Source organism: Salmo salar, chromosome ssa09, assembly GCF_905237065.1.
Source record: "Salmo salar chromosome ssa09, Ssal_v3.1, whole genome shotgun sequence".
NCBI classification, from domain to species: domain Eukaryota; kingdom Metazoa; phylum Chordata; class Actinopteri; order Salmoniformes; family Salmonidae; genus Salmo; species Salmo salar.
Window position 1 is genome coordinate 106,477,194 of NC_059450.1, and position 26,620 is coordinate 106,503,813.

The window sequence follows — 26,620 nt, forward strand, 5'->3', positions numbered from 1 at the left end:
TGTGAGACTCAGGCTCGTGCCCGCGTCGACCGAAAGCTTTGTTTTCTTTCCTCTGTTTAGCTAAATGGACATTCCCGGTCGGAATATTATCGCTTTTTTACGAGAAAAATGGCATAAAAATGGATTTTAAACAGCGGTTGACATGCTTCGAAGTGCGGTAATGGAATATTTAGATTTTTTTTGTCACGAATTGCGCCATGCGCACGACCCTGATTTACCATTTCAGATAGTGTCTGGGACGCACGAACAAAACGCCGCTATTCAGATATAACGATGGATTATTTTGGACCAAACCAACATTTGTTATTGAAGTAGCAGTCCTGGGAGTGCATTCTGACGAAGACAACAAAAGGTAATCAAACTTTTATAATAGTAAATATGATTATGGTGAGTGCTAAACTTGCCGGGTGTCTAAATAGCTAGCCCGTGATGCCTGGGCTATGTACTTAGAATATTGCAAAATGTGCTTTCACCAAAAAGCTATTTTAAAATCGGACATATCGAATGCATAGAGGAGTTCTGTATCTATAATTCTTAAAATAATTGTTATGCTTTTTGTGAACGTTTATCGTGAGTAATTTAGTAAAATGTTAGCGAATTCCCCGGAAGTTTGCGGGGGGTATGCTAGTTCTGAACGTCACATGCTAATGTAAAAAGCTGGTTTTTGATATAAATATGAACTTGATTGAACAAAACATGCATGTATTGTATAACATAATGTCCTAGGGTTGTCATCTGATGAAGATCATCAAAGGTTAGTGCTGCATTTAGCTGTCTTCTGGGTTTTTGTGACATTATATGCTAGCTTGAAAAATGGGTGTCTGATTATTTCTGGCTTGGTACTCTGCTGACATAATCTAATGTTTTGCTTTCGTTGTAAAGCCTTTTTGAAATCGGACAGTGTGGTTAGATTAACGAGAGTCTTGTCTTTAAATAGCTGTAAAATAGTCATATGTTTGAGAAATTGAAGTAATAGCATTTCAAAGGTTTTGAAAATCGCGCCACAGGCTTCAACTGGCTGTTACGTAGGTGGGACGAATTCGTCCCGCCTAGCCCAGAGAGGATAACACAATGTACCAGTCATGTTTTTAGAACATACTGCGACAACAAAATGTCAGCGCAAAATAAATAGTTCTGAGAAAACATTACAGGAACGTTCTGCTAATGTTGGAGATGTTCTTAAAAACACCCTTTAACCTGTTATGGCTAGGGGGCAGTATTTTCACGGCCGGATAAAAAACGTACCCAATTTAATCTGATTATTACTCCTGCCCAGAAACTAGAATATGCATATAATTATTAGCTTTGGATAGAAAACACTCCAAAGTTTCTAAAACTGTTTAAATGGTGTCTGTGAGTATAACAGAACTCATTTGGCAGGCCAAAACCTGAGAAGATTCTGTACAGGAAGTACCCTGTCTGACCATTTCTTGGCCTTCTTGATTATCTCTATCCAATACAGGGGATCTCTGCTGTTACGTGACACTTCCTACGGCTCCCATGGGCTCTCAGAAGGCGGCAAAAAGCTTAATGATATCGAGGCAGGCCCTGGCTGAAAAACATTAGCGCGTTTGGATAGTGGCCAGTCACAGTACTATGAGACTCAGGCTGAGGCACGAGGGGATCCCATGCTTTTATTTTCTCTCTCTTTTGTACGTAAACACGCTTTCCCGGTCGGAATATTATCGCTTTTTTTACGAGAAAAATGGCATAAAAATTGATTTTAAACAGCGGTTGACATGCTTCGAAGTACGGCAATGGAATATTTAGAAATTTTTTGTCACGAAATGCGTTGTGCGCGTGACCCTTATTTACACTTCGGATAGTGTCTTGAACGCACAAACAAAATGCCGCTATTTGAATATAACAATGGATTATTTGGGACCAAACCAACATTTGTTATTGAAGTAGCAGTCCTGGGAGTGCATTCTGACGAAGAACACCAAAGGTAATCAAACTTTTCTAATAGTAAATCGGAGTTTGGTCAGGGCTAAACTTTGTGGGTGTCTAAATAGCTAGCCGTGATGGCAGGGCTATCTACTCAGAATATTGCAAAATGTGCTTTCACCGAAAAGCTATTTTAAAATCGGACACCTCGATTGCACAAAGGAGTTCTGTATCTATAATTCTTATCCTGTTGGGGATAGGGGGCAGTATTTGCACGGCTGGATAAAAAACGTACCCGATTTAATCTGGTTACTACTCCTGCCCAGTAACTAGAATATGCATATAATTATTGGCTTTGGATAGGAAACACCCTAAAGTCTCTAAAACTGTTTGAATGGTGTCTGTGAGTATAACAGAACTCCTATGGCAGGCCAAAACCTGAGAAGATTTCAAGCAGGAAGTGGCCTGTCTGAGAAGTAGTGTTTCATCTTGGCTCTTTTTTTTGAAGACTCAGGATCATTGCAATAACGTGACACTTCCTACGTCTTCCATAGGGTCTCAGAGCCCGGGAAAACGTTGAACGATATCGAGGCAGGCTCTGGCTGAAACACTTTATCGCTTTTGGCAAGTGGCCACTCAGAGTACTATGGGCTTAGGCGCGTGCCCGCTTCGACCGAATGGTTTATTTTCCTTTGTCTGTTTATCTAAACGCAGATTCCCTGTCGGAATATTATCGCTTTTTTTCTGAGAAAAATGGCATAAAAATTGCATGGCATAAAAATGGCGCAATTCGTGACAAAAAAAATCTAAATATTCCATTACCGTACTTCGAAGCATGTCAACCGCTGTTTAAAATCCATTTTTATGCAATTTTTCTCGTAAAAAAGCGATAATATTCCGACCGGGAATGTCCATTTAGCTAAACAGAGGAAAGTAAACAAAGCTTTCGGTCGACGCGGGCACGAGCCTGAGTCTCACAGTACTGTAACCAGCCACTACCCAAACGCGCTACTTTTTTTCAGCCAGAGCCTGCAATGCCACGATTCAGCATTTTACCGCCTTCTGAGAGCCTATGGCAGCCGTAGGAAGTGTCACGGGACAGCTAAGATCCTCACTCTTCAATAAACAGAGACAAGAAGAACGACACCTTGTCAGACAGGCCACTTACTGCATGAAATCTTCTCAGGTTTTTGCCTGCCATATGAGTTCTGTTATACTCACAGACACCATTCAAACAGTTTTAGAAACTTTAGGGTGTTTTCTATCCAAAGCCAATAATTATATGCATATTCTATTCTAGTTACTGGGCAGGAGTAGTAACCAGATTAAATCGGGTACGTTTTTTATCCAGCCGTGTCAATACTGCCCCCTAGCCCTAACAGGTTAAGCCTCGTACTTAGTCTGCTTCATCACCTAGATCCACATTTTCTATTGGATTTCCATTTGCAGTGAAATCATTAAATTATTTTGAAACTATGGCTATATTGTAACGGCCGTCGTCAGAATTAGACCAAGGTGCAGCAGAGGATGTGTTCATCATTAGAATTTTAATTCAAAAAGAGAACACTTTACAAAAACGAAACAAAAACGACCAGAAACAGTCCTGTCAGGAAACACACTGAACAGAAACAATTACCCAGAAAACCCAAAGGAAAAACATGCTCCTTATGTGTGACTCCCAATCAGCAACAACGAACTTCAGCTGTGCCTGATTGGGAGCCACACACGGCCCAAAACAAAGAAATACAAAAACATAGAAAAAGGAACATAGAACGCCCACCCAATGTAACACCCTGGCCTAACCAAAATAAAGAACAAAAACCCCTCTCTATGGCCAGGGCGTTACATATATGTCTTAGTACATATGCACATCTATTTACACCGCACCACAAACTGCCAGGCAGTAATTTAACATAAATTCTGAAATTAAAAGTCTAAACTTTGCAGTATATATAGAGGATATAAAGAGTAAGAAATAATAGAGGATACTTTGTAGATTTCGTTAGCCTCTCTTTATATAAGACCACAACCTGGAAGTCAGTGAAAAGTGAAGTGTGACGCCTGCTCCCGCTCCCCCACTCTGGCGCTCGAGGGCGTCAGGTGGCCCGTCATTATGCACACTTGTCACCATCATTACGCGCATCTGCGCAATATTGGACTCACCTGGACTCCATTACTTTGTTGATTGCCCTTCTATATCTGTCTGCTCGTCAGTTGGTTCCCTGTGTCAGCATTGATGTCGTTATGTTTTCCCCTGTCCAGATGATGTCTATTGTCCATTAAATGTTCACTCCGTGTACTTGCTTCTCATCTCCGAGCGTCTGTCCTTACAGTATGCTAACACCACAATTTGAAGCATCAGGGAGTTTTTAGTTTTGTTGGTGACGTCGGGTCCGGGTGCCGCTGCCGGAAGAACTATGGTCTATGGTCAAAACATATAGATTCAATGGTTGTAAAGATGGGGAGAGGTCTGTCCGTAATAAAGAGATCCTTTGCTTTTTTGACACCATGATCCAAAAATCAAGTCCCACAGGCTCTAGTTTTGTTTTATCTTGATTATTGTCCAGTCGTGTGGTCGAGTACTGCATGGAAAGACCTAGTTAAGCTGCAGCTGGCCCAGAACAGAGTGGCACGTCTTGTTCTTCATTGTAATCAGAGGGCTATTATAAGTACTATGCAGGCCGGTCTCTCTTGGCTAAGACTTGAGGAGAGACTGACTGCATCACTTCTTCATTTTTATAAGAAATGTTAATGTGTTGAAAGTGCCAAATTGTTTGTATAGTCAACTTGCACACAGATCTGATACACTCACTTACCCGACCAAACATGCCACCAGAGGTCTTTTCACAGTCCCCAAATCCAGAACAAATTCAAGAATGCATACAGTATAATAAAGAGCCATTATTGCATGGAACTCCCTTCCATCGCATATTGCTCAAATAAACAACAAACCTGGTTTAACCTGTTTGGGATAGGGGGCAGTATTTTCACGGCCGGATAAAAAAATGTACCCGATTTAATCTGGTTACTACTCCTACCCAGAAACTAGAATATGCATATAATTTGTAGATTTGGATAGAAAACACTCTAAAGTTTCTAAAACTGTTTGAATGGTGTCTGTGAGTATAACAGAACTCTTATGGCAGGCCAAAACCTGAGAAGATTCCATACAGGAAGTGCCCTGTCTGACAATTTGTTGTCCTTCTGTAGCATCTCTATCGAAAATACAGCATCTGTGCTGTAACGTGACATTTCTAAGGCTTCCATTGGCTCTCAGAAGGCGCCAGAAAGTGGAATGGGGTGTCTGCAGTCTCTGGGCGAAAAACAGCAGGAGAATTTGTGAGTGGTTAGGCTGGGAACAGTGACACTGGAGATGCGCGTCCACGAGACTACTCCATTTTTTTCTTTCAGCCTTTGAATGAATACAACGTCGCCCGGTTGGAATATTATCGCTATTTTACGAGAAAATAGCATAAAAATGTATTTTAAACAGCGTTTGACATGCTTCTAAGTACGGTAATGGAATATTTAGAATTTTTTGTCACGAAATGCGCTCGCACGTCACCCTTCGTATAGTGGCCTGAACGCACGAACAAAACGGAGCTATTTGAATATAACTATGGATTATTTGGAACCAAAACAACATTTGTTGTTGAAGTAGAAGTCCTGGGAGTGCATTCTGACGAAGAACAGCAAAGGTAATCCAATTTTTTAATAGTAATTCTGAGTTTGGTGAGCCCCAAACTTGGTGGGTGTCAAATTAGCTAGCCTGTGATGGCCGGGCTATGTACTCAGAATATTGCAAAATGTGCTTTCGCCGAAAAGCTATTTTAAAATCTGACACCGCGATTGCATAAAGGAGTTCTGTATCTATAATTCTTAAAATAATTGTTATTTTTTTGTGAATGTTTATCATGAGTAATTTTGTAAATTCACTGGAAGTTTGCGGTGGGTATGCTAGTTCTGAACATCACATGCTAATGTAAAAAGCTGGTTTTTGATATAAATATGAACTTGATTGAACAAAACATGCATATATTGTATAACATAATGTCCTAGGAGTGTCATCTGATGAAGATCATCAAAGGTTAGTGCTGCATTTAGCTGTGGTTTTGGTTTTTGTGAAATATATGCTTGCTTTGAAAATGGCTGTGTGATTATTTTTGGCAGGGTACTCTCCTGTTTTGCTTTCGCTGTAAAGTCTTTTTGAAATCGGACAATGTGGTTAGATTAACGAGTCTTGTCTTTAAAATGGTGTAAAAATAATCATATGTTTGAGAAATTGAAGTAATAGCATTTTTGAGGTATTTGTATTTCGCGCCACGCTCTACCATTGGATATTGGTGAGGCGTTCCGCTAGCGGAACGTCTGTCCCTAAAAGGTAAAAAAAACGGATAAAAAAACACCTACGGGCACAAACCCTCTCCCCTATTTGACCGAGATAGTTTGTGTGTATGTACTGATATGTAGGTTACGTGTGCCTTTTTAAAATTGATGCAGTTCTGTCCTTGAGCTTTTCTTGTCTATTAATGTTGTGTATTATGTCATATTTTATGTTTTGTGTGGACCCCAGGAAGAGTAGCTGCTGCTTTCGCAACAGCTAATGGGGATCTTCACAAACAACACATAAACAAACGGCCACTATACAAAACATTATTTAAGATGGTCAACATATGTTTCCAAATTCTGTGAAATGTTTCTGTTTTTTGTTTAACTTTTTTACATTTTAGTCATTTAGCAGACGCTCTTATCCAGAGCGACTTACAGTAGTGAATGCATACATTTCATACATTGTTTTTTTTGTACTGGCCCCCCGTGGGAATCGAACCCACAACCCTGGCGTTGCAAACACCATGCTCTACCAACTGAGCTACAGGGAAGGCTAACTTTATTATATTAACTTTATAATATACCAATTCAAAAGGATGTATCTAGATAGTTCAGTACTTCAGTTTGTTATTGAGGGTGAATATGTGGCTTTCCAATTGATGGCTATATATTTTTTTGCAGCAATTAGACTTAGATTAGAAAAGTTTCCCTGATATTGATCGCCAATATTTACTTTTCCCAACAGACATTATCGTCGAGATGGATATAAATTCAAAAGACACAATGAAATGATAGCACATACATGATCCCAAAATTGTGTCAGTTTATCACAGGACCACAGCATATGTAATAGGGTTCCTTTGTGCTTTCTGTACCTCCAACAGAGATGTGACAAAAGCTAGCCAGCTAGATTGCTAGGTGGCTAGTATTACAGAGAAACAATAAAACGTTCTTATTTATTTATTCATCAAGAAGGAATCAATAAGCTACATAGCTTGATCAAATACATTTACAAACATACCTCCTGCGAGTCCTGCCCATCACTGGCAGCTAAAAATCTTCCACTGGCCTATGGGCATGACGCCTCTGAACAGAGTACACAAACACTTACACAGCCATTTCTAACATGTTTTCTCAGTCTCTTTATCCCACACGCATACACTCACACTTATTCCACTCCCTCATGCATTTGTTTTGATCCACCCCCATCGTGCTCAGACATCCACACACATGCATGCAAAGTCACACGCACGCACACACACACACCATTTTTGGGCTCTTGCTTCGCTTCTTTCCTGGCTTCTGTTATGCATAACTTTTTTTCTGCCTCCAAAGAGAATTTCAAATCAAATCAAATTCTATTAGTCACATGCGCCAAATACAACAGGTGTAGACCTTACAGTGAAATGCTTACTTACGAGCCCCTAACCAACAGTGCAGTTTCAAATAATACGGATAAGAATAAGAGATAAAAGTAACAAGTAATTAAAGAGCAGCAGTAAAAAATAACAATATAAACAGGGTACAGAGTCAATGTGCGGTACAGAGTCAATGTGCGGGGGCACCAGTTAGATGAGGTAGTATGTACATGTAGGTAGAGTTAATTAAAGTGACTATGCATAGATGACAACAGAGAGTGGCAGTGGTGGGGAGGGGGGCAATGCGAATAGTCTGGGTAGCCATTTGACTAGATGTTCAGGAGTCTAATGGCTTGGGATTAGAAGCTGTTTAGAAGCCTCTTGGACCTAGACTTGGTGCTCCGGTACAGCTTGCCATGTGGTTGCGGAGAGAACAGTCTATGACTTGGGTGGCTGGAGTCTTTGACAATTTTTAGGGCCTTCCTCTGACACCGCCTGGTATAGGGGTCCTGGATGGCAGGAAGCTTGGCCCCAGTGATGTACTGGGCCGTTCGCACTACCCTCTGTAGTGCCTTGCGGACGGAGGCCGAGCAGTTACCATACCAGGCAGTGATGCAACCAGTCAGGATGCTCCCAATGATGCAGCTGTAGAACCTTTTGAGGATCTGAGGACCCATGACAAATCTTTTCAGTCTCCTGAGGGGGAATAGGTTTTGGCGTGCTCGCTTCTCGACTGTCATGGTGTGCTTGGACCATGTTAGTTTGTTGGTGATGTGGACACCAAGGAACTTGAAGCTCTCAACCTGCTCCACTGCAGCCCCGTCGATGAGAATGCGGGCCTGCTCGGTCCTCTTTTTCCTGTGGTCCACAATTATCTCCTTTGTCTTGATCACATTGAGGGAGAGGTTGTTGTCCTGGCACCACACGGCCAGGTCTCTGACCTCCTGCCTATAGGCTGTCTTGTTGTTGTCGGTGATCAGGCCTACCACTGTTGTGTCATTGGCAAATTTAATGATGGTGTTGGAGTCGTGCCTGGCCGTGCAGTCATGAGTGAACAGGGAGTATAGGAGGGGGCTGAGCACGCACCCCTGAGGGGCCCCTGTGTTGAGGATCAGCGTGGCGGATGTGTTGTTACCTACCCTTATGTGTTGTTACCTACCCTTGGTTGTGGGCCAACCAAGGACCCTGTTGATTTTGACGGAGTGAAATTGAATGGCACATTCCCCCCCTACACCTGAGGTTCTTATCTGATTCGCTTATTATCTTTTCCCTTATTCATCCAAAGATCCACCATAGATCACTTTTCTTCCACGTCCTACCTTATTCACTACAATGACCCCCAGATAACACTGAACCTGGTTTCCATTCAGTCAACACCCTTTCGAAATTCAAAAGTCACACAGTGCTGTGATGTTGCTGTACTGTATGAGCACTAGGGTATTTAAATTGATGGATAGGAATACACTGTGACCTTTATTATACCTTCCATTCAAGTGAGTGTTCTTTCTCCCGATCCCTCTCTATCTCTCTCTCTCCCATTATATCTCCTCCCGTCTTCCTCTTTTCCTCTTTTCCTCTCTCTCCCTCTCTCGCTCTCTCTCTCCATGTCTCTCTCTTTTTCCTCCCACCTGTCTCTCTCTCTCTCTCTCCCTCCCCCCTCAGCTCTGTTTAACCTCATCCCGGTGGGGCTGCGGGTGGTAGCCATCCAGGGGGTGAAGGCTGGCCTCTACGCAGCCATGAACGGAGAGGGCTTCCTCTACACCTCAGTAAGTCCTGCCTCTTCTACTATACCTGACAGACTGAGTGTGTGTTTTTTTGTTTGTGTATGTTTGTGTGTGGGATTGATTATATTCTAGATATATTAAAACTCATTCTACAGTTTAGATAAACTTTATTAACCGGTACTTTTGTTGTACTGGATATTACTGATTTAGTACTGTGGACCAAATCAGTGTAGATTCGCTGTAAGTCTGCATTTGAACACTGTTTGATTGTGTTCCAAGTGGCACCCCATTCCCTACATAGTGCAGTACTTTTGACCAGGGCCCATAGGGCTCTGGTCAAAATTTGTGCACTACATAGAGAATAGGGTGCTATTTGGGATACAGTCTTTTGTCTCTTTTGGGTTATTTATGGATAATGGCTATTTAGTGTCTGCCTCAGTGAAGTCCTATCCTCTTTCTATCCCTGTTATCATCCTCCTTTCCATCCCTAAATTCTATCTGTTCCCTCCTCTTCCTCCTCTTCTCCTTCCTTTCCCTCCCTCCTCTTCTCATGTTCCCTTTTACTTCACCTACGTTACATTTTCTTCCTCCAGTCTGGTGGTATATAATCCTCTCTTCAGGGCCATTTCATCAAGTGTCTCAGATTAAGTGTGCTGATCTATGATCAGTTTTGCTTTTAGATGTTAATGAATCAGATTATTATGGACAGGGAGAATCTGATTCCAGATCAGCACTCCTATTCTGAAATGTTTGATAAATATGGTCCCAATATTCCCCATTTTGTTTTTGGGTCGTTCTCTGGGGACCATGAGATATCGTACAGCGCACACACACACACACACACACACACACACACACACACACACACACACACACACACACACACACACACACACACACACACACACACACACACACACACACACATATAGCAACAGCTCTCCAAATTGCGATTTCATCAATGCCCTCTGACCATAATACACTCATTCCTGTCGTGGAAATTCTAATCAATAATGAGGAGAGACAAGGTCAATCACCAATCGGGATATTGCTTTATTCAAAACGTATTAATAACATTTATTAATTATTGCAATAATGAAGCTTATCGACAACCCACCCGTAGGTGATTCGTTGAGAAGCCCAATGATTGGATTTGAGCCACAGCATTTTATAGCAAAGTCCATCCTCCTGGATGTTCATGACAAACAACATATGTATGGAATGGGTCACAAGTTTAAGATTTGTATGAAAGATACTAATAATTCACAGCAAACAGCATCTGCTGTAAAGACTTCTCATTGTGTAGAAACCAGGGTCTGGCCCCGAGCCATCTCTCCATGGTACCTTCCAGTCAGGCACACAGACACTAATCATGCTATGGAATGCGGTCTTTATCACCAATCCATCGTACATCCATTGTCAGTGTTAAATCTCCCAGAGGCCCACTTTCAGTTCACACAGACACAATAGAGTTATAAAAACCCTATATTCTGTTGCATAAAACAACAATTTGATGCAATAAATTCACATGTAGAAAATGCATACATTCTTCATAAACCAAGAAGCATAAAAGCAATAACTAATTGCATGGATACCTGCACATATCACTTATCCGGCTGCTATATCACTGGCTCAGCCTCCTCCCAAGAAACTTAGCACTGTCTCCCATTTAAACCTCCAACACATATTCTAAGCATTCTACCAATTTGTCTAGGGAGGTCATGATACACAGTCACCTGCACAAACCCATGAAGAAAAACAAAAGATGCATACAGTTTATATGATTCAAGGCCATATCTTCATAGACAGTGAAAGCTAATATTTAATGCATAATGCAGTGCAAGCAACAATGGAGTTTAATAAAATAAGCTTTAGTTATCTAGCACACCCCAATACATCAGCATGGTAGAAATAACTATTTCCATCCCAGAAACTAAAATTAGCATATGTTGTTGAACAAATCCAGGTAGTGACTCCTGGTTTATTAAAATGTATTCCATTGCTGCCTAATGAACATGACCCAAGACAAGCATCATGATTCCACTATTTATAAGGCAACACCTATAGATCAAATAGATTAGGATCAGTTTCACTCTCTGGATCAGAGTTCCCCTCTCCATTCACCAGGGCATGCTGAGAATAGTGTCAACATCTTTTAGTTCACAACAGCAATCAAAACAATCAATCCATAATACATTAATTGCTTCACTCATAAAGTTATTAACATTCTAAACTCAAATCAATCCTTCAGTTTTAAAAATCATTCAGTTTGCTAATCATAATCAAACCCAATTTAATTATCCAACGGAAATTGACAACGACATTGCTCAGTGATAGGACCAATCACTCAAAACCCTCAATTTAACACACATCGACATTGGCAGAATGTACATTTATATTAACATACAGTATAATTATCCTATAATTCTAGTATTAACTTTCTTATCACGAATATAATACAGATCAGTATCTTAATGCATTCTTAATCTAAATGACTATAATTTTAGCAGTTTGTAGATCTCTACAATCAACCTGATACCCCAAAATGAAATTTTTTAGAGAAGTCTAAAACAATTTTGGGCAACGTTGACTAACCCCCCCCCCCCCTCCGCCCCCTCACTTTAGGCACTCAATCTTCTGCCGTCTTCTTCATTGGTTCTTCTTCAGATAGCTTCATAGTTCAAAGTGGATGGCCCATGATAATGTCCCAATTTCAATGTCTCACCTGGGCCGCCACCACCTTTACCACCTATTATGTCTTGTCCATTTGTCAACCAGTATACCAGCAACATAAGAGAAGTTTGGAAAAGATCTCTCCCCATGCTCACTCCACATGGATTCCTGTCACATTCCTGAGAGAGAAGACATGAGAGATAAAACAGTTGATAGCTTAGATTGGAGACTGTACACCGGTTGCCGGCTCTGACTCAGGTCTCTCGGTAGAAGTGGTGCGGACAGGGCCGTATTGAACACCTTTGTCACTTTAATTCAGACAGTTAGAGGGGGTTTTGAGGTACACACACTGTTCGGTCCAATTATCTCTTCCATGCATTAAGACACCGACTGACGTCACCTTTCATGATGACCTCAAGAGAGGACAGATCAGAACAATAGTTTAGTTCAGTTCATTTTTGATTCAGGAAATCCAGACAAGCATTGACTATATGATAAATTATTACCTTTACCAATGATTCGTAATACCAATGTCTAAACATATGTCAAAGAGAATAACACATTCTATTGAAACTATTTTTTTCAAATTGGCTTATGCTCCCCATCACTGTCAACTTCACTGCAGGGCCAAAGGATCAGGAAGTTAGACCTGTAACCCATCAGGAGAAATTCCAACAGTCCAGCAGACCTAATCTGGTGAGATTTGTATCAAACAGAACAGAACAAACAACACAACAATACACTTCTTCACATGTCACTCAATATTTACATTTACATTTAAGTCATTTAGCAGATGCTCTTATCCAGAGCGACTTACAAAATGGTGCATTCACCTTATGATATCCAGTGGAACAACCACTTTACAATAGTGCATCTAAATCTTTTAAGGGGGGGGGGGGGTTAGAAGGATTACTTTATCCTATCCTAGGTATTCCTTAAAGAGGTGGGGTTTCAGGTGTCTCAGGAAGGTGGTGATTGACTCCGCTGTCCTGGCGTCGTGAGGGAGCTCAATACACTCCTACATATCACTCAAGGTGTGTAAACTTAACCCTTGGGCGGCCTACATCCAGCGAAAATTTTTTTTTTTCAAATGATATCGTTTTATAGATACACCTCTCCTGAATCGAACCACGTTGTCCAATTTCAAAAAGGCTTTACAGCAAAAGCAAAACATTAGATTATGTTAGAGGAGTATATCGTAAAAGTAGCCACATAGCCATTTTCCGACCAACCACATGCATCACAAATAACCAAAAAACAGCTAAATGCAGCACTAACCTTTGACAATCTTCATCAGATGACACACCTAGGACATCATGTTACACAATACATGCATTCTTTTGTTCGATAAAGTTCATATTTATATATAAAAACAGCATTTTACATCGGTGCGTAACGTTGACTAACTATTTTCCCTCAAATGCATCCGATGAAACAGAGCTACAATTTACTAAATTACTATTCGAAAACATTTTTTAAATGTAATATTGTCATTCTAAGATTTATAGATGAATATCTCTTGAAAGCACCTGTAATGCCAGATTTAAAATTAACTTTACTGGGTAATCATACTTTGCGATGAAAGGGGATGCGATACTCTGAAAAATAGGCTAACGTTACAGGTCAGCGCCATCTTGGAACAATCGCATATCACATCTAGTCTTGTATACTATTGTCAATAATCCCTTACCTTTGGTTGTCTTCATCAGAAAGCACTTCCAGGTATCCCAGGTCCACAACAAATGTATTTTCGCTCGAAAAAAATACTCCTTTATGTTCCAAGAGCTTGTTCTTGTTAGCGCGTCTGAAGGCTGCTCCAAAACTTCCGTCGGCCACGGGACAGCCATTTCGAGAAAATGCATTTTTTCCCCATTTAGGTTCGTTCAAACATGTCAAACTTTGTATAACATAAATCTTCAGGGCGTTTTTCAACAAGAGAGCCAATAAGATTCGAGGGGGACGATTGCATTGTGTTTCAAAACGTTTCGAAAGGGGAGGGTAACCAGGGGCGTCGGCGTCATAATGGTGATGGCCCTCTCCGTGTGACCACGTTCCACTGCATCTCATTCATTCAGTTTTCACAGTAGGAGTCTCAAATCACTTTGTAAAGACTGGGGACATCTAGTGGAAGCAATAGGAAGTGCTCAATGAACCATAGCTCACGGTGTGATTAATAGGCAACGTGATGAAGTTGAGTTCGCAATTCAGAATTCCACTTCCTGTTTCGATCTGTCTCGGAGTTTTGACTGCCATATGAGTTCTGTTATACTCACAGACACCATTCAAACAGTTTTAGAAACTTTAGGGTGTTTTCTATCCACAAGTATTAATTAAATGCATATCCTAGCTTCTGAGTTTGAGTAGGAGGCCGTTTAAAATGGGCACTAATTTTTTTCAAAAATCGCTTTAGCGCCCCCTATCCTAGGGGAACGCCAAGAGGTTAATCTAAAACCTCAGAGGATTAGTACCCCCCAATTTTGACACATGACTCCCAATGTGAGTAATGTGTAAAAAAAAACAGTACTACTGGTTAAAAATAAAACAAAATCATTTCAAGTAGCTAAGTCGAATTAGAATCGATGCCCTTAATAACTCTATAAAGAAAAATAATTGTACCCATATGGTCATAGTAAAATAGACTTAAGACAGCCTACCCGTAGTCAAAGGCAACGCCCTCTCCTTCTTCATAATGATCAATATTACAAATTACCTTCAAATCAGTATTACAAATGACCTAAATTCATTATCCAAATAGCTTTCCAGTGAGGGTGATCAAACCACACAGGAAAGTCAAGACAGAGAGGTCAGAGGTCATACAAACCCTTCAAAGAAGTATTTCTTACTATATTAGACTAATTAATGTAAAACAGTCAAACATTTCATACATTTCCTATCCCCGGTTTCCAGTAAGTTTCCAGTACATTTCTAATCAAAAGAATTCACGTGTTCAATTAAAACTCAGAATAGAAAAACTTCAGAATATTCCGTGTGTGTGTGCCCCTTTAAGCTACCTTGCCACAAAGACCAATGGAAAACTCACAAAACCCAAAGGAAATAGAACACTCACAATAAATCAAACATAGTATTTTAAAAACACCAAAAAATAGTCATAACAAGAGTGTTGTGTGTGGGTATTTGCAGACCTTAAGGTAAAAATAAACAAAAATGGACAGGCTTTATTTAATTTGCTAGTTTACGGCCTCAATCTCACTCACTGCTCTCCTCAAGACCATAGTCTCGGGAAACATTCCAAAGTGAGAATGAAAAAACAACATTTCGGAAAAAAACACAACATTTTGTTAGCATTCACTATACTACACCGATTCACCAACCCAAAAGTTTTAACTACAAACAAAAACTGATAAAAGTCCACTGTACTCCCTCAAATTATTCATTGTTTGTTTTAATGTACCCCAACGTTTATGTGCACTTAATTTAGCATGCGCCATCTCACCACCGAGTCTAACGATTCACTCCCATATTATATTATATGACTGGTCTCTCATTTCCATAACCATGTAAAATTTTCCTGGTATCATTACTAGACCAATGTCCAATGACATATGTAATAGCTGTTTCTCCTTAGATGTTTCCTGTTACCTCTCTAAATGTAATACTTTTTTCTGTCGCAAATGTAGTCAAAGTCACAGTGTAAGGAATCAGTGATCCTTTCCGGTATTCAAATCATTTCAACCTGTTGCATTAATTTAGTAAAAATATTAACCTGTTGTTTAACCTCTCTCGGGTATGTGGGACGAAATCGTCCCACCTAGTCAACAGCCAGTGGAATCGAGTGGCACGATATTCAAAAACCTTAAAAATGCTATAACTTCAATTTCTCAAACATATGACTATTTTACACCATTTTAAAGACAAGACTCTCGTTAATCTAACCACATTGTCCGATTTCAAAAAGGCTTTACAACGAAAGCAAAACATTAGATTATGTCAGGAGAGTACCCAGCCAGAAATAATCACACACCCATTTTTCAAGCTAGCATATAATGTCACAAAAACCAAAACCACAGCTAAATGCAGCACTAACCTTTGATGATCTTCATCAGATGACACTCCTAGGACATTATGTTATACAATACATGCATGTTTTGTTCAATCAAGTTCATATTTATATCAAAAACCAGCTTTTTACATTAGCATGTGACATTCAGAACTAGCAAACATACCGAAAACTTCCGGTGAATTTACTAAATTACTCACGATAAACGTTCACAAAAAACATAATTATTTTAAGAATTATAGATACAGATCTCCTTTATGCAATCGCGGTGTCAGATTTAAAATAGCTTTTCGGCAAAAGCACATTTTGCAATATTCTGAGTAGATAGCTCGCCATCACGGGCTAGCTAATTTGACACCCACCAAGTTTGGCGTTCACTAATCTCAGAATTACTATAAGAAAAATCGGATTACCTTTGCTGTTCTTCGTCAGAATGCACTCCCAGGACTTCTACTTCAACCACAAATGTTGTTTTGGTTCAAAATAATCCATAGTTATTTTCAAATATCCTCTGTTTTGTCCATGCGTTCAGGTCCCTATCCAAACGGTGACGCGCGGACGCATGTCGTGACAAAAAATGTCTAAATATTCCATTACCATACTTCGAAGCATGTCAAACGCTGTTTAAAATCAATTTTTATGTGATTTTTCTCGTAAAATAGCGATAATATTCCGACCGGGAGACGGAAAGAAGAAAAAGCTGTCAACGACCGGATTTGAGCCACAGCATTTTATAGCAAAGTCCATCCTCCTGGATGTTCATGACGAACAACATATGTATGGACATATGTATGGAATGGGTCACAAGGTTCAGATTCATATGAAAGATACTAATAATTAATTCAAACAGTTTTAGAAACTTTAGGGTGTTTTCTATCCATATCTAATAAGTATATGCATATTCTAGTTACTGGGTAGGAGTAGTAACCAGATTAAATCGGGTACGTTTTTTATCCGGCGGTGTAAATACTGCCCCCTAGCCCTAAGAGGTTAACATAATGTCCTAGGGTTGTCATCTGATGAAGATCATCAAAGGCTAGTGCTGCATTTAGCTGTGGTTTGGGTTTATGTGACATTATATGCTAGCTTGAAAAATGGGTGTCTGATTATTTCTGGCTGGGTACTCTGCTGACATAATCTAATGTTTTGCTTTCGTTGTAAAGCCTTTTTGAAATCGGACAGTGTGGTTAGATTAACGAGAGTCTTGTCTTTAAAATGGTGTAAAATAGTCATATGTTTGAAAAATTGAAGTTTTTGAAGGTTTTTGAATAACGCGCCACGGGATTACACTGGCTGTTACGTAGGTGGGACGATTTGGTGCCACCTATCCTAGAGAGGTTAACAGCAAACAGCATCTGCTGTAAAGACTTCTCATTGTGTAGAAACCAGGGTCTGGCCCCGAGCCTGACTGGTACCTTCCAGTCAGGCGCACAGACACTAATCATGCTATGGAATGCGGTCTTTATCACCAATCCGTCGTAAATCCACTGTCAGTGTTAAATCTCCCAGAGGTCCACTTTCAGTTCACACAGACACAATAGAGTTATAAGAACCCTCTATTCTGTTGTATAAAACAACCATTTGATGCAATAACAGTATTATTGTAATTTCTGTTCTGATACTGCATAACACACCTACTAAACAGATGTGTCCTAGAGGTTTGGAAAATACCATTACCCCCTTATTTTGGAGCACTATATTGTATTTCTTGGGTATTGTTATTCTGGCCAAGATCAACAGCAGATTTCAAAGGGGAAGGACAACTCCCTAAAGAGTGGAATTGCAGAGGTTGGAGCCATTAGTTTGTTTGACATCCCAACATAAAACACAGTCTCCCTACAACAGGCCTCTTAGCAGTTGTACATGTATATCTGTGTGGCTCTTAGAGAATGCGAGAGTGGGGCCACTGGCTTTGTATGCCACTGTGCTGTGGGTCCATCCCTAATTCATTATTGATGCCTGTCTATAAAAGTTAAAAATGCAATTCTTGATTTTCTATATGCAGAGAAGGGGGGGTTCTTTCAGTGTCAACAAGCAACCATTGTTTTACGAACAAACCACAATGGTTGCATCGTCAGTGTTTTCTCAGATCAAAGTCAAACGTGTTTTTATGCATTGCCCACGATGTGAATTTAATAAATACTGCAGTACATTTTTCAAATTCATCAATGTCAAAACTTACTTGACTATCTTGGATATTTTTATAGAAGTAATAGCACAAACGATCGATTAAAATGTCAGTAAAAACTTTCCACAGTCCCCCTCATCTCCCCACCTCACCAATGGGCCTACACCCAGTAGTGCACTACGCCAGATTCAGCCGTGGACATTTTTTTCTTGATCGGATAGTCAGGGGTGCGAAGCATAATTATAAATAAATTTGGCCACAAAAAGATTGGCCACAAAAAGCCCAAGCAGATATAATAGACTAAAACATAATCATTTCAAACCTTGTTTACATTTGTATATGGTCACATATACTCCATCTTTATTATGAGTGGGAATACTTTGGAACAGATTTCCAAAATGGTAATCACTTGGAGCTGATTTGCTGGTGTTTTTACAGTCTTTTATATCCAACAATAAAAACATTTAAATTAAACTTTTTTGGAAGGTGGTTGTGTGCAACAAGGAGTGGCAATTGAATGCAAGCAAGAACAACAAAAAAGGAAATTGTTAAAACATTTCCAGCCTGTCTATCGAGCAGGTTGACATTTATTGTCATGAATCTTACCCTGGAGGCAGAACTTAGTGATTCCTGCTAGATGGGCTAGCTGCAATGTCAACATTGTCTACATTGTAAAAATATATGAAAACAAAAATGTTCTTTTTTGGTCTTAGTGTAGGGTTAGGCATTAGAGTGAGGGTTAGATTTAAAATCAGATTTTATGACTTTATGGCTGTGCTAGCTAGTGACCACTCTGCAGAGCTGCCTCCAGGGCAAGATACATGACAATCAATGCACACCTGTGTTTATCTATGGGAAACAGTGTTGACGTGTTATGCTCGAGCTGCTCAGTTTTACACCACGAAACACCAGAAAAAGGCCAAAAAGAGTAGAACCAGCTCACCTGCTTTTACACTATGATTTGACTATTGGATGTTCAATGTTTCTTTTGTAAAAAATATTTTAAAATGAATAGTTTAAAACGAGAGTTCAGTTCATGCTTTTGTCAAAACAACAAAATGAACTAAGGCTTTGCAATGATGGTGAGAACTTCGGTACAGTTGGGGGTCAAGAGAGGGTGCACGAAGATACATGTCAAAATGCTGAATTTTGGCACTTTAGCAAGTCTTCATTCATATAAAAAAATATTCTCCATGTGGACTATATGAAAGGGCACTAATATAGCAGAATTGTAATATTGGTGCACAATGTATACTTAAAATATCAGAGGGATGCAAAAGGCACTCTTTCAGTTGAACGACCCAGGAACCAAAAGGAAAAAGTGTGATCGTGGGGTGTGATTGCGTTGATTGCTGTCTTTGCTTGTTAAACTGACGTGTGCTCGCTTTTTTGTCATTTTACTTGATCAAGATCTGTGGCCGAGGAAATAAATAACCTTTGTAGCTACAGTCTCCTACCGCTACGTTTGCGTTATGTAATGTCATAAGTGTGACAGTGGTGTTATCAGGAGGATAAGACATTTGTTGCTGTAGTTAGTGATGATTGGTGGTGATGGGAGTGTAATAAGGAGGCTCTGGCTGCGATTCCCTCCTTCATTTCAGAAATCGATTGATGGAGACCATGACGGGTAGAAAGAAGATATATGGAAGAAAGACATGTCCTGGATAATCTTGATAGGATATGGGTATCACAGCACAGTAAAGTGAGTGGCCTCCAGTTTTGAGGTGTACTGGGTTATTACAGCATATTGGCCTTTTATCTTCCTGCTTCAATAGCTTTCATCAGCTTGCCCTGCGCTACCTGGAACTGAGCCTTATTGCTTAGTCAGTGTTCTTCTCCGGTATAAAGTGAGCTTAGTAACACAACCTGCAGGTATAATGCTTCAACTCAAAATAACTGTTATTTACTCAGGCATTATAAGGGGGCATACATGATTAGCAGAAGTCTTATAAACGTATTATAATAATACATTATGCAGTTTTTAAGTAAATGTTATCATCCAGTGGAAGCAGCCTAAGGCGGGAAATCTGGGTTATTAAACCTTAAAGCGGAAGTACTGCTTTCATTGTAGGAGATACAGAAATGTTTGGATTGGATATACAGTACCAGTCAAAAGTTTGCACTCACCTACTCATTCAAGGGTTTCTCTTTATTTTTTTTATTTTTTCTACATTGTAGAATAATAGTGAAGACATCAAAACTATGAAATAACACATACGGAATCATGTAGTAACCAAAAAAAGTGTTAAACAAATCAAAATATATTTTAGATTCTTCAAAGTAGCCACCCTTTGCCTTGATGACAGCTTTGCACACTCTTGGCATTCTCTCAACCAGCTTCATGAGGAATAGTTTTCCAACAGTCTTGAAAGAGTTTCCACATATGCTGAGCACTTGTTGGCTGCTTTTCCTTCACTCTGCGGTCCAACTCATCCCAAACCATCTCAATTGGGTTGCGGTTGGGTGATTGTGGAGGCCAGGTCATCTGATTCAGCACTCCATCACGTTCCTTCTTGGTCAAATAGCCCTTAGACAGCCTGGAGGTTTTTTTTTGGTCATTGTCTTGTTGAAAAACAAATTATAGTCCCACTAAGCGCAAAGCAGATGGGATTGCGTATTGCTGCAGAATGCTGTGGTAGCCATGCTGGTTAAGTGTGCCTTGAATTCTAAATAAATCACTGACATTGTCACCAGCAAAGCACCCCCACACCATCACACCTGCTCCTCCATGCTTTACGGTGGGAACCACACATGCGGAGATCATCCATTCACCTACTCTGCGTCTCACATAGACAGCTGTTTGCACCAAAAATCTCAAATTTGGGCTCATCCGAACAAAGGACAGATTTCCACCGGTCTAATGTCCATTGCTCATGTTTCTTGGCCCAAGCTTAATAATAATCCAAGATGGCGTAACAGTCAGACGTCTTTGTCTTTGTCTTGTCGTGTCCCTTGTATATATCTTTTTATATATTTTTCTTCGCATATCTTTTTAAAATATTTTCCTTAACCTCAACTTCTAAATACTCTCCTGCAACCCGCCTCACCCAATGTGGCGTGATCTGTTTTTTTCTAAAGTATTTCTATTTACTTCGGATCTGGAATCCCTCAACTGAAGCTAGTCAGCTAACTAGCTACCAGCTATCAGTCAGCAAACCACTGCTAGCGGTCATCAGCTAACCTTTACAGTGAGGGAAAAAAGTATTTGATCCCCTGCTGATTTTGTATGTTTGCCCACTGACAAAGAAATGATCAGTCTATAATTTTAATGGTAGGTTTATTTGAACAGTGAGAGACAGAATAACAACAAAAAAAATCAGAAAAACGAATGTCAAAAATGTTATAAATTGATTTGCATTTTAATGAGGGAAATAAGTATTTGACCCCTCTGCAAAACATGACTTAGTACTTGGTGGCAAAACCCTTGATGGCAATCACAGAGGTTAGACGTTTCTTGTAATTGGCCACCAGGTTTGCACACATCTCAGGAGGGATTTTGTCCCACTCCTCTTTGCAGATCTTCTCCAAGTTATTAAGGTTTCGAGGCTGATGTTTGGCAACTCGAACCTTCAGCTCCCTCCACAGATTTTCTATGGGATTAAGGTCTGGAGACTGGCTAGGCCACTCCAGGACCTTAATGTGCTTCTTCTTGAGCTACTCCTTTGTTGCCTTGGCCGTGTGTTTTGGGTCATTGTCATGCTGGAATACCCATCCACGACCCATTTTCAATGCCCTGACTGAGGGAAGGAGGTTCTCACCAAAGATTTGACGGTACATGGCCCCGGCCATCGTCCCTTTGATGCGGTGAAGTTGTCCTGTCCCCTTAGCAGAAAAACACCCCCAAAGCATAATGTTTCCACCTCCATGTTTGACGGTGCGTATGGTGTTCTTGGGGTCATAAGCAGCATTACTCCTCCTCCAAACACGGCGAGTTGAGTTGATGCCAAAGAGCTCCATTTTGGTCTCATCTGACCACAACACTTTCACCCAGTTGTCACCCAAACTTCAGAGGGGCATGTATATGTGCTTTCTTGAGCAGGGGGACCTTGCGGGCGCTGCAGGATTTCAGTCCTTCACGGCGTAGTGTGTTACCAATTGTTTTCTTGGTGACTATGGTCCCAGCTGCCTTGAGATCATTGACAAGATCCTCCCGTGTATTTCTGGGCTGATTCCTCACCGTTCTCATGATCACTGCAACTCCCCAAGGTGAGATCTTGCATGGAGCCCCAGGCCGAGGGAGATTAACCTCTCTAGGGTATGTGGGACGAAATCGTCCCACCTACTCAACAGCCAGTGGAATCCCGTGGCGCGATATTCAAATACCTTAGAAATGCTATTACTTCAATTTCTCAAACATATGACTATTTTACACCATTTTAAAGACAAGACTCTCATTAACCTGTTAGGGCTAGGGGGCAGCATTGACACGGCTGGATAAAAAACATACCCGATTTAATCTGGTTACCACTCCTACTCAGTAACTAGAATATGCATATACTTATTACATATGGATAGAAAACACCCTAAATTTTCTAAAACTGTTTGAATGGTGTCTGTGAGTATAACAGAACTCAAATGGCAGGTCAAAACCTGAGAGATTCCTTTACAGGAAGTGGCCTGTCTGACCATTTCTGGAACTTCTTTGCCATCTCTATCATTTACTAAGGATCTCTGCTCTAACGTGACACTTCCCACGTCTTCCATAGGCTCTCAGAGCCCGGGAAAAAACAGAATGTCGTCATTCCAGCCCCAGGCTGAAACACATTATCGCCTTTCTCAAGTGGCCCATCAAGAGACACTAGCTTATGCGCGTGACCCCGACCGCCCCCGCCTTTGGGATTTTTTCCTCTGTTTGCCGAAAAGGAGATTCCCTGTCGGAATATTATCGCTTTTCTACGAGAAAAATGACGTAAAAATTGATTTTAAACAGCGGTTGACATGCTTCGACGTACGGCAATGGAATACTTTGAATTTTATTGTCAGGAATTGCGCCAAGCGCGTGACACTTCTTTACTATTTCGGATAGTGTCTGGAACGCACGAACAAAACGCCGCTATTCGGATATAACGATGGATTATTTTGGACCAAACCAACATTTGTTATTGAAGTAGCTGTCCTGGGTGTGCATTCTGACGAAGACAACAAAAGGTAATGACATTTTTATAATAGTAAATATGATTATGGTGAGTGCTAAACTTGCCGGGTGTCTAAATAGCGAGCCCGTGATGCCTGGGCTATGTACTTAGAATATTGCAAAATGTGCTTTCACCAAAAAGCTATTTTAAAATCGGACATATCGAGTGCATAGAGGAGGTCTGTATCTATAATTCTTAAAATAATTGTTATGCTTTTTGTGAACGTTTATCGTGAGTAATTTAGTAAAATGTTAGCGAATTCCCCGGAAGTTTGCGGGGGTATGCTAGTTCTGAACGTCACATGCTAATGTAAAAGCTGGTTTTTGATATAAATATGAACTTGATTGAACAAAACATGCATGTATTGTATAACATAATGTCCTAGGGTTGTCATCTGATGAAGATCATCAAAGGTGAGTGCTGCATTTAGCTGTCTTCTGGGTTTTGGTGACATTATATGCTGGCTTGAAAAATGGGTGTCTGATTATTTCTGGCTTGGTACTCTGCTGACATAATCTAATGTTTTGCTTTCGTTGTAAAGCCTTTTTGAAATCGGACAGTGTGGTTAGATTAACGAGAGTCTTATCTTTAAATGGCTGTAAAATAGTCATATGTTTGAGAAATTGAAGTAATAGGATTTTTAAGATTTTGAAAATCGCGCCACAGGCTGCAAGTGGCTGTTACGTAGGTGGGACGAATTCGTCCCGCCTAGCCTAGACAGGTTAATCTAACCACACTGTCCGATTTCAAAAAGGCTGTACAACGAAAGCAAAACATTAGATTATGTCAACAGAGTACCCAGCCAGAAATAATCAGACACCCATTTTTCAAGCTAGCATATAATGTCACATAAACCCAAACAACAGCTAAATGCAGCACTAACCTTTGATGATCTTCATCAGATGACACTCCTAGGACATTATGTTATACAATACATGCATGTTTTGTTCAATCAAGTTCATATTTATATCAAAAAACAGCTTTTTACATTAGCATGTGACGTTCAGAACTAGCATACCCACCGCAAACTTCCGGTGAATTTACTAAATTACTCACGATAAACGTTCACAAAAAATATAACAATTATTTTAAGAATTATAGATACAGAACTGCTTTATGCAATCGCTATGTCCAATTTTAAAATAACTTTTCGGCAAAAGCACATTTTGCAATATTCTGAGTAGATAGCTCGCCATCACGGGCTAGCTATTTTGACACCCACCAAGTTTGGCCCTCACCAAACTCAGATTTACTATAAGAAAAATTGGATTACCTTTGCTGTTCTTCGTCAGAATGCACTCCCAGGACTTCTACTTCAATAACAAATGTTGGTTTGGTTACAAATAATCCATAGTTATGTTCAAATATCCTCTGTTTTGTTCGTGCGTTCAAGACACTATCCGAAGGGTGACGAAGGGTGATGCGCCCGACGCGTTTCGTGACAAAAAAATTCTAAATATTCCATTACCGTACTTCGAAGCATGTCAACCGCTGTTTAAAATCAATTTTTATGCGATTTTTCTTGTAAAAAAGCGATAATATTCCGACCGGGAAACCCTGTTTTCGTTCAAAGACGAAAAAATTAAAACATGGTGTCGGCTCGTGCACGCGCCTCCCAGTCTCATTGTTCTCTGATCGACCACTATCCAAATGCACTACTGTTTTTCAGCCATGGCCTGCAAAGTCATCATTCAACGTTTTGACGCCTTCTGAGAGCCTATGGGAGCCGTAGGAAGTGTCACGTTACAGCAGAGATCCTCAGTTTTCAATAAAGAGAGTGTAGAAGGCCAAGAAATGGTCAGAGAGGGCACTTCCTGTAAGGAATCTTCTCAGGTTTTTGCCTGCCATATGAGTTCTGTTATACTCACAGACACCATTCAAACAGTTTTAGAAACTTTAGGGTGTTTTCTATCCAAATCAAACAATTCTAGTTTCTGGGCAGTAGTAATAACCAGATTAAATCGGGTACGTTTTTTATCCGGCTGTGCAAATACTGCCCCCTACCCTAGAGAGGTTAACAGTTCTTTTGTGTTTCTTCCATTTGCGAGTAATCACACCAACTGTTGTCACCTTCTCACCAAGCTGCTTGGCGATGGTCTTGTAGCCCATTCCAGCCTTGTGTAGGTCTACAATCTTGTCCCTGAAATCCTTGGAGAGCTCTTTGGTCTTGGCCATGGTGGAGAGTTTGGAATCTGATTGCTTCTGTGGACAGGTGTCTTTTATACAGGTAACAAACTGAGATTAGGAGCACTCCCGTTAAGAGTGTGCTCCTAATCTCAGCTCATTACCTGTATAAAAGACACCCGGGAGCCAGAAATCTTTCTGATTGAGAGGGGATCAAATGCTTATTTCCCTCATTAAAATGCAAATCAATTTATAACATTCTTTACGTGTTTTTCTGGATTTTTTTATTGTTATTCTGTCTCTCACTGTTCAAATAAACTTACCATTAAAATTATAGACTGATCATTTCTTTGTCAGTGGGCAAACGTACAAACTCAGCAGGGGATCAAATACTTTTTTCCCTCACTGTAGCTCGGAAAGCTCTCGCCAGTTCGTACAATCGTGACTCAAACCAGAGCATAAGGGACCTATTTTTTCTCTCCATTTCCCCGGATTCCTACCGCAAACTCTGAACATTTTCATCTGGATCTTCGCAACTAGCTAACCACAATCCCGAGTGATTACTCCTGGCTAGCGTTTCCATCCCGGAGCAAGCACCAAATAGCCTGAAGCTAGCCCGGCTAGGGCTCCTGGGCTACCACCGAAGCCCACTCCTGGGCTACAATATCCGGACCCCTCCTACTGCCGGTACGGGGCACGGAACCCTGCCGATCCTCTACTACTGGAATACTGACATAATCTGCCCGAGGATTCCAACAAGCCCCTCAGGTGCGACGTCTGCTGAAGGCCCATTCTGCTAACCGCGGCCTGCTAGCTACCTAGAACTACTTGGAACCCTACTAATCCACGACTGGTCTATCGACGTCACCGCACGAAGAGGCAAAAACCGACTTACCTCCATCGCGATGTCCCCCAAAGGCCCTTCTGCTAACTTGCTAGCCCTGGTCTGCTAAGTGGCTAGACCCGGTCTGCTAGCTTGCTAGCACCAGTCTGCTAACTGCTTGCTTGCTAACCCCGATCTACTAACTGCTAGCTGTTAGCTTGTTAGCCCCGGCCTACTAACTGCTAGCTTATTATCCCCGGCCTGCTAACTGTCTGAATCGCCGTGTCCCCAGCCAGCCCAACCACTCACTGGACCCATATGATCGCTTGGCTATGCATGCTTCTCTCTAATATCAATATGCCTCGTCCATTACTGTCCTGGTTAGTGATTACTGTCTTATTTCACTGTAGAGCCTCTAGCC

At 40.7% G+C, this 26,620-nt stretch overlaps 1 protein-coding gene across 6 annotated transcripts in view; it reads left to right on the forward strand.

Moving 5' to 3' along the window:
• The window catches only part of LOC100306788 (fibroblast growth factor 12), a 162,080-nt gene that overhangs the window by 124,295 nt on the left and 11,165 nt on the right, over positions 1-26,620 (forward strand). For all 6 annotated transcript variants that reach the window (XM_014213400.2, XM_014213399.2, XM_014213398.2 and 3 more), the window contains 1 exon segment: positions 9,237-9,340. In XM_014213400.2, coding sequence (XP_014068875.1) covers positions 9,237-9,340 — 104 coding nt within the window.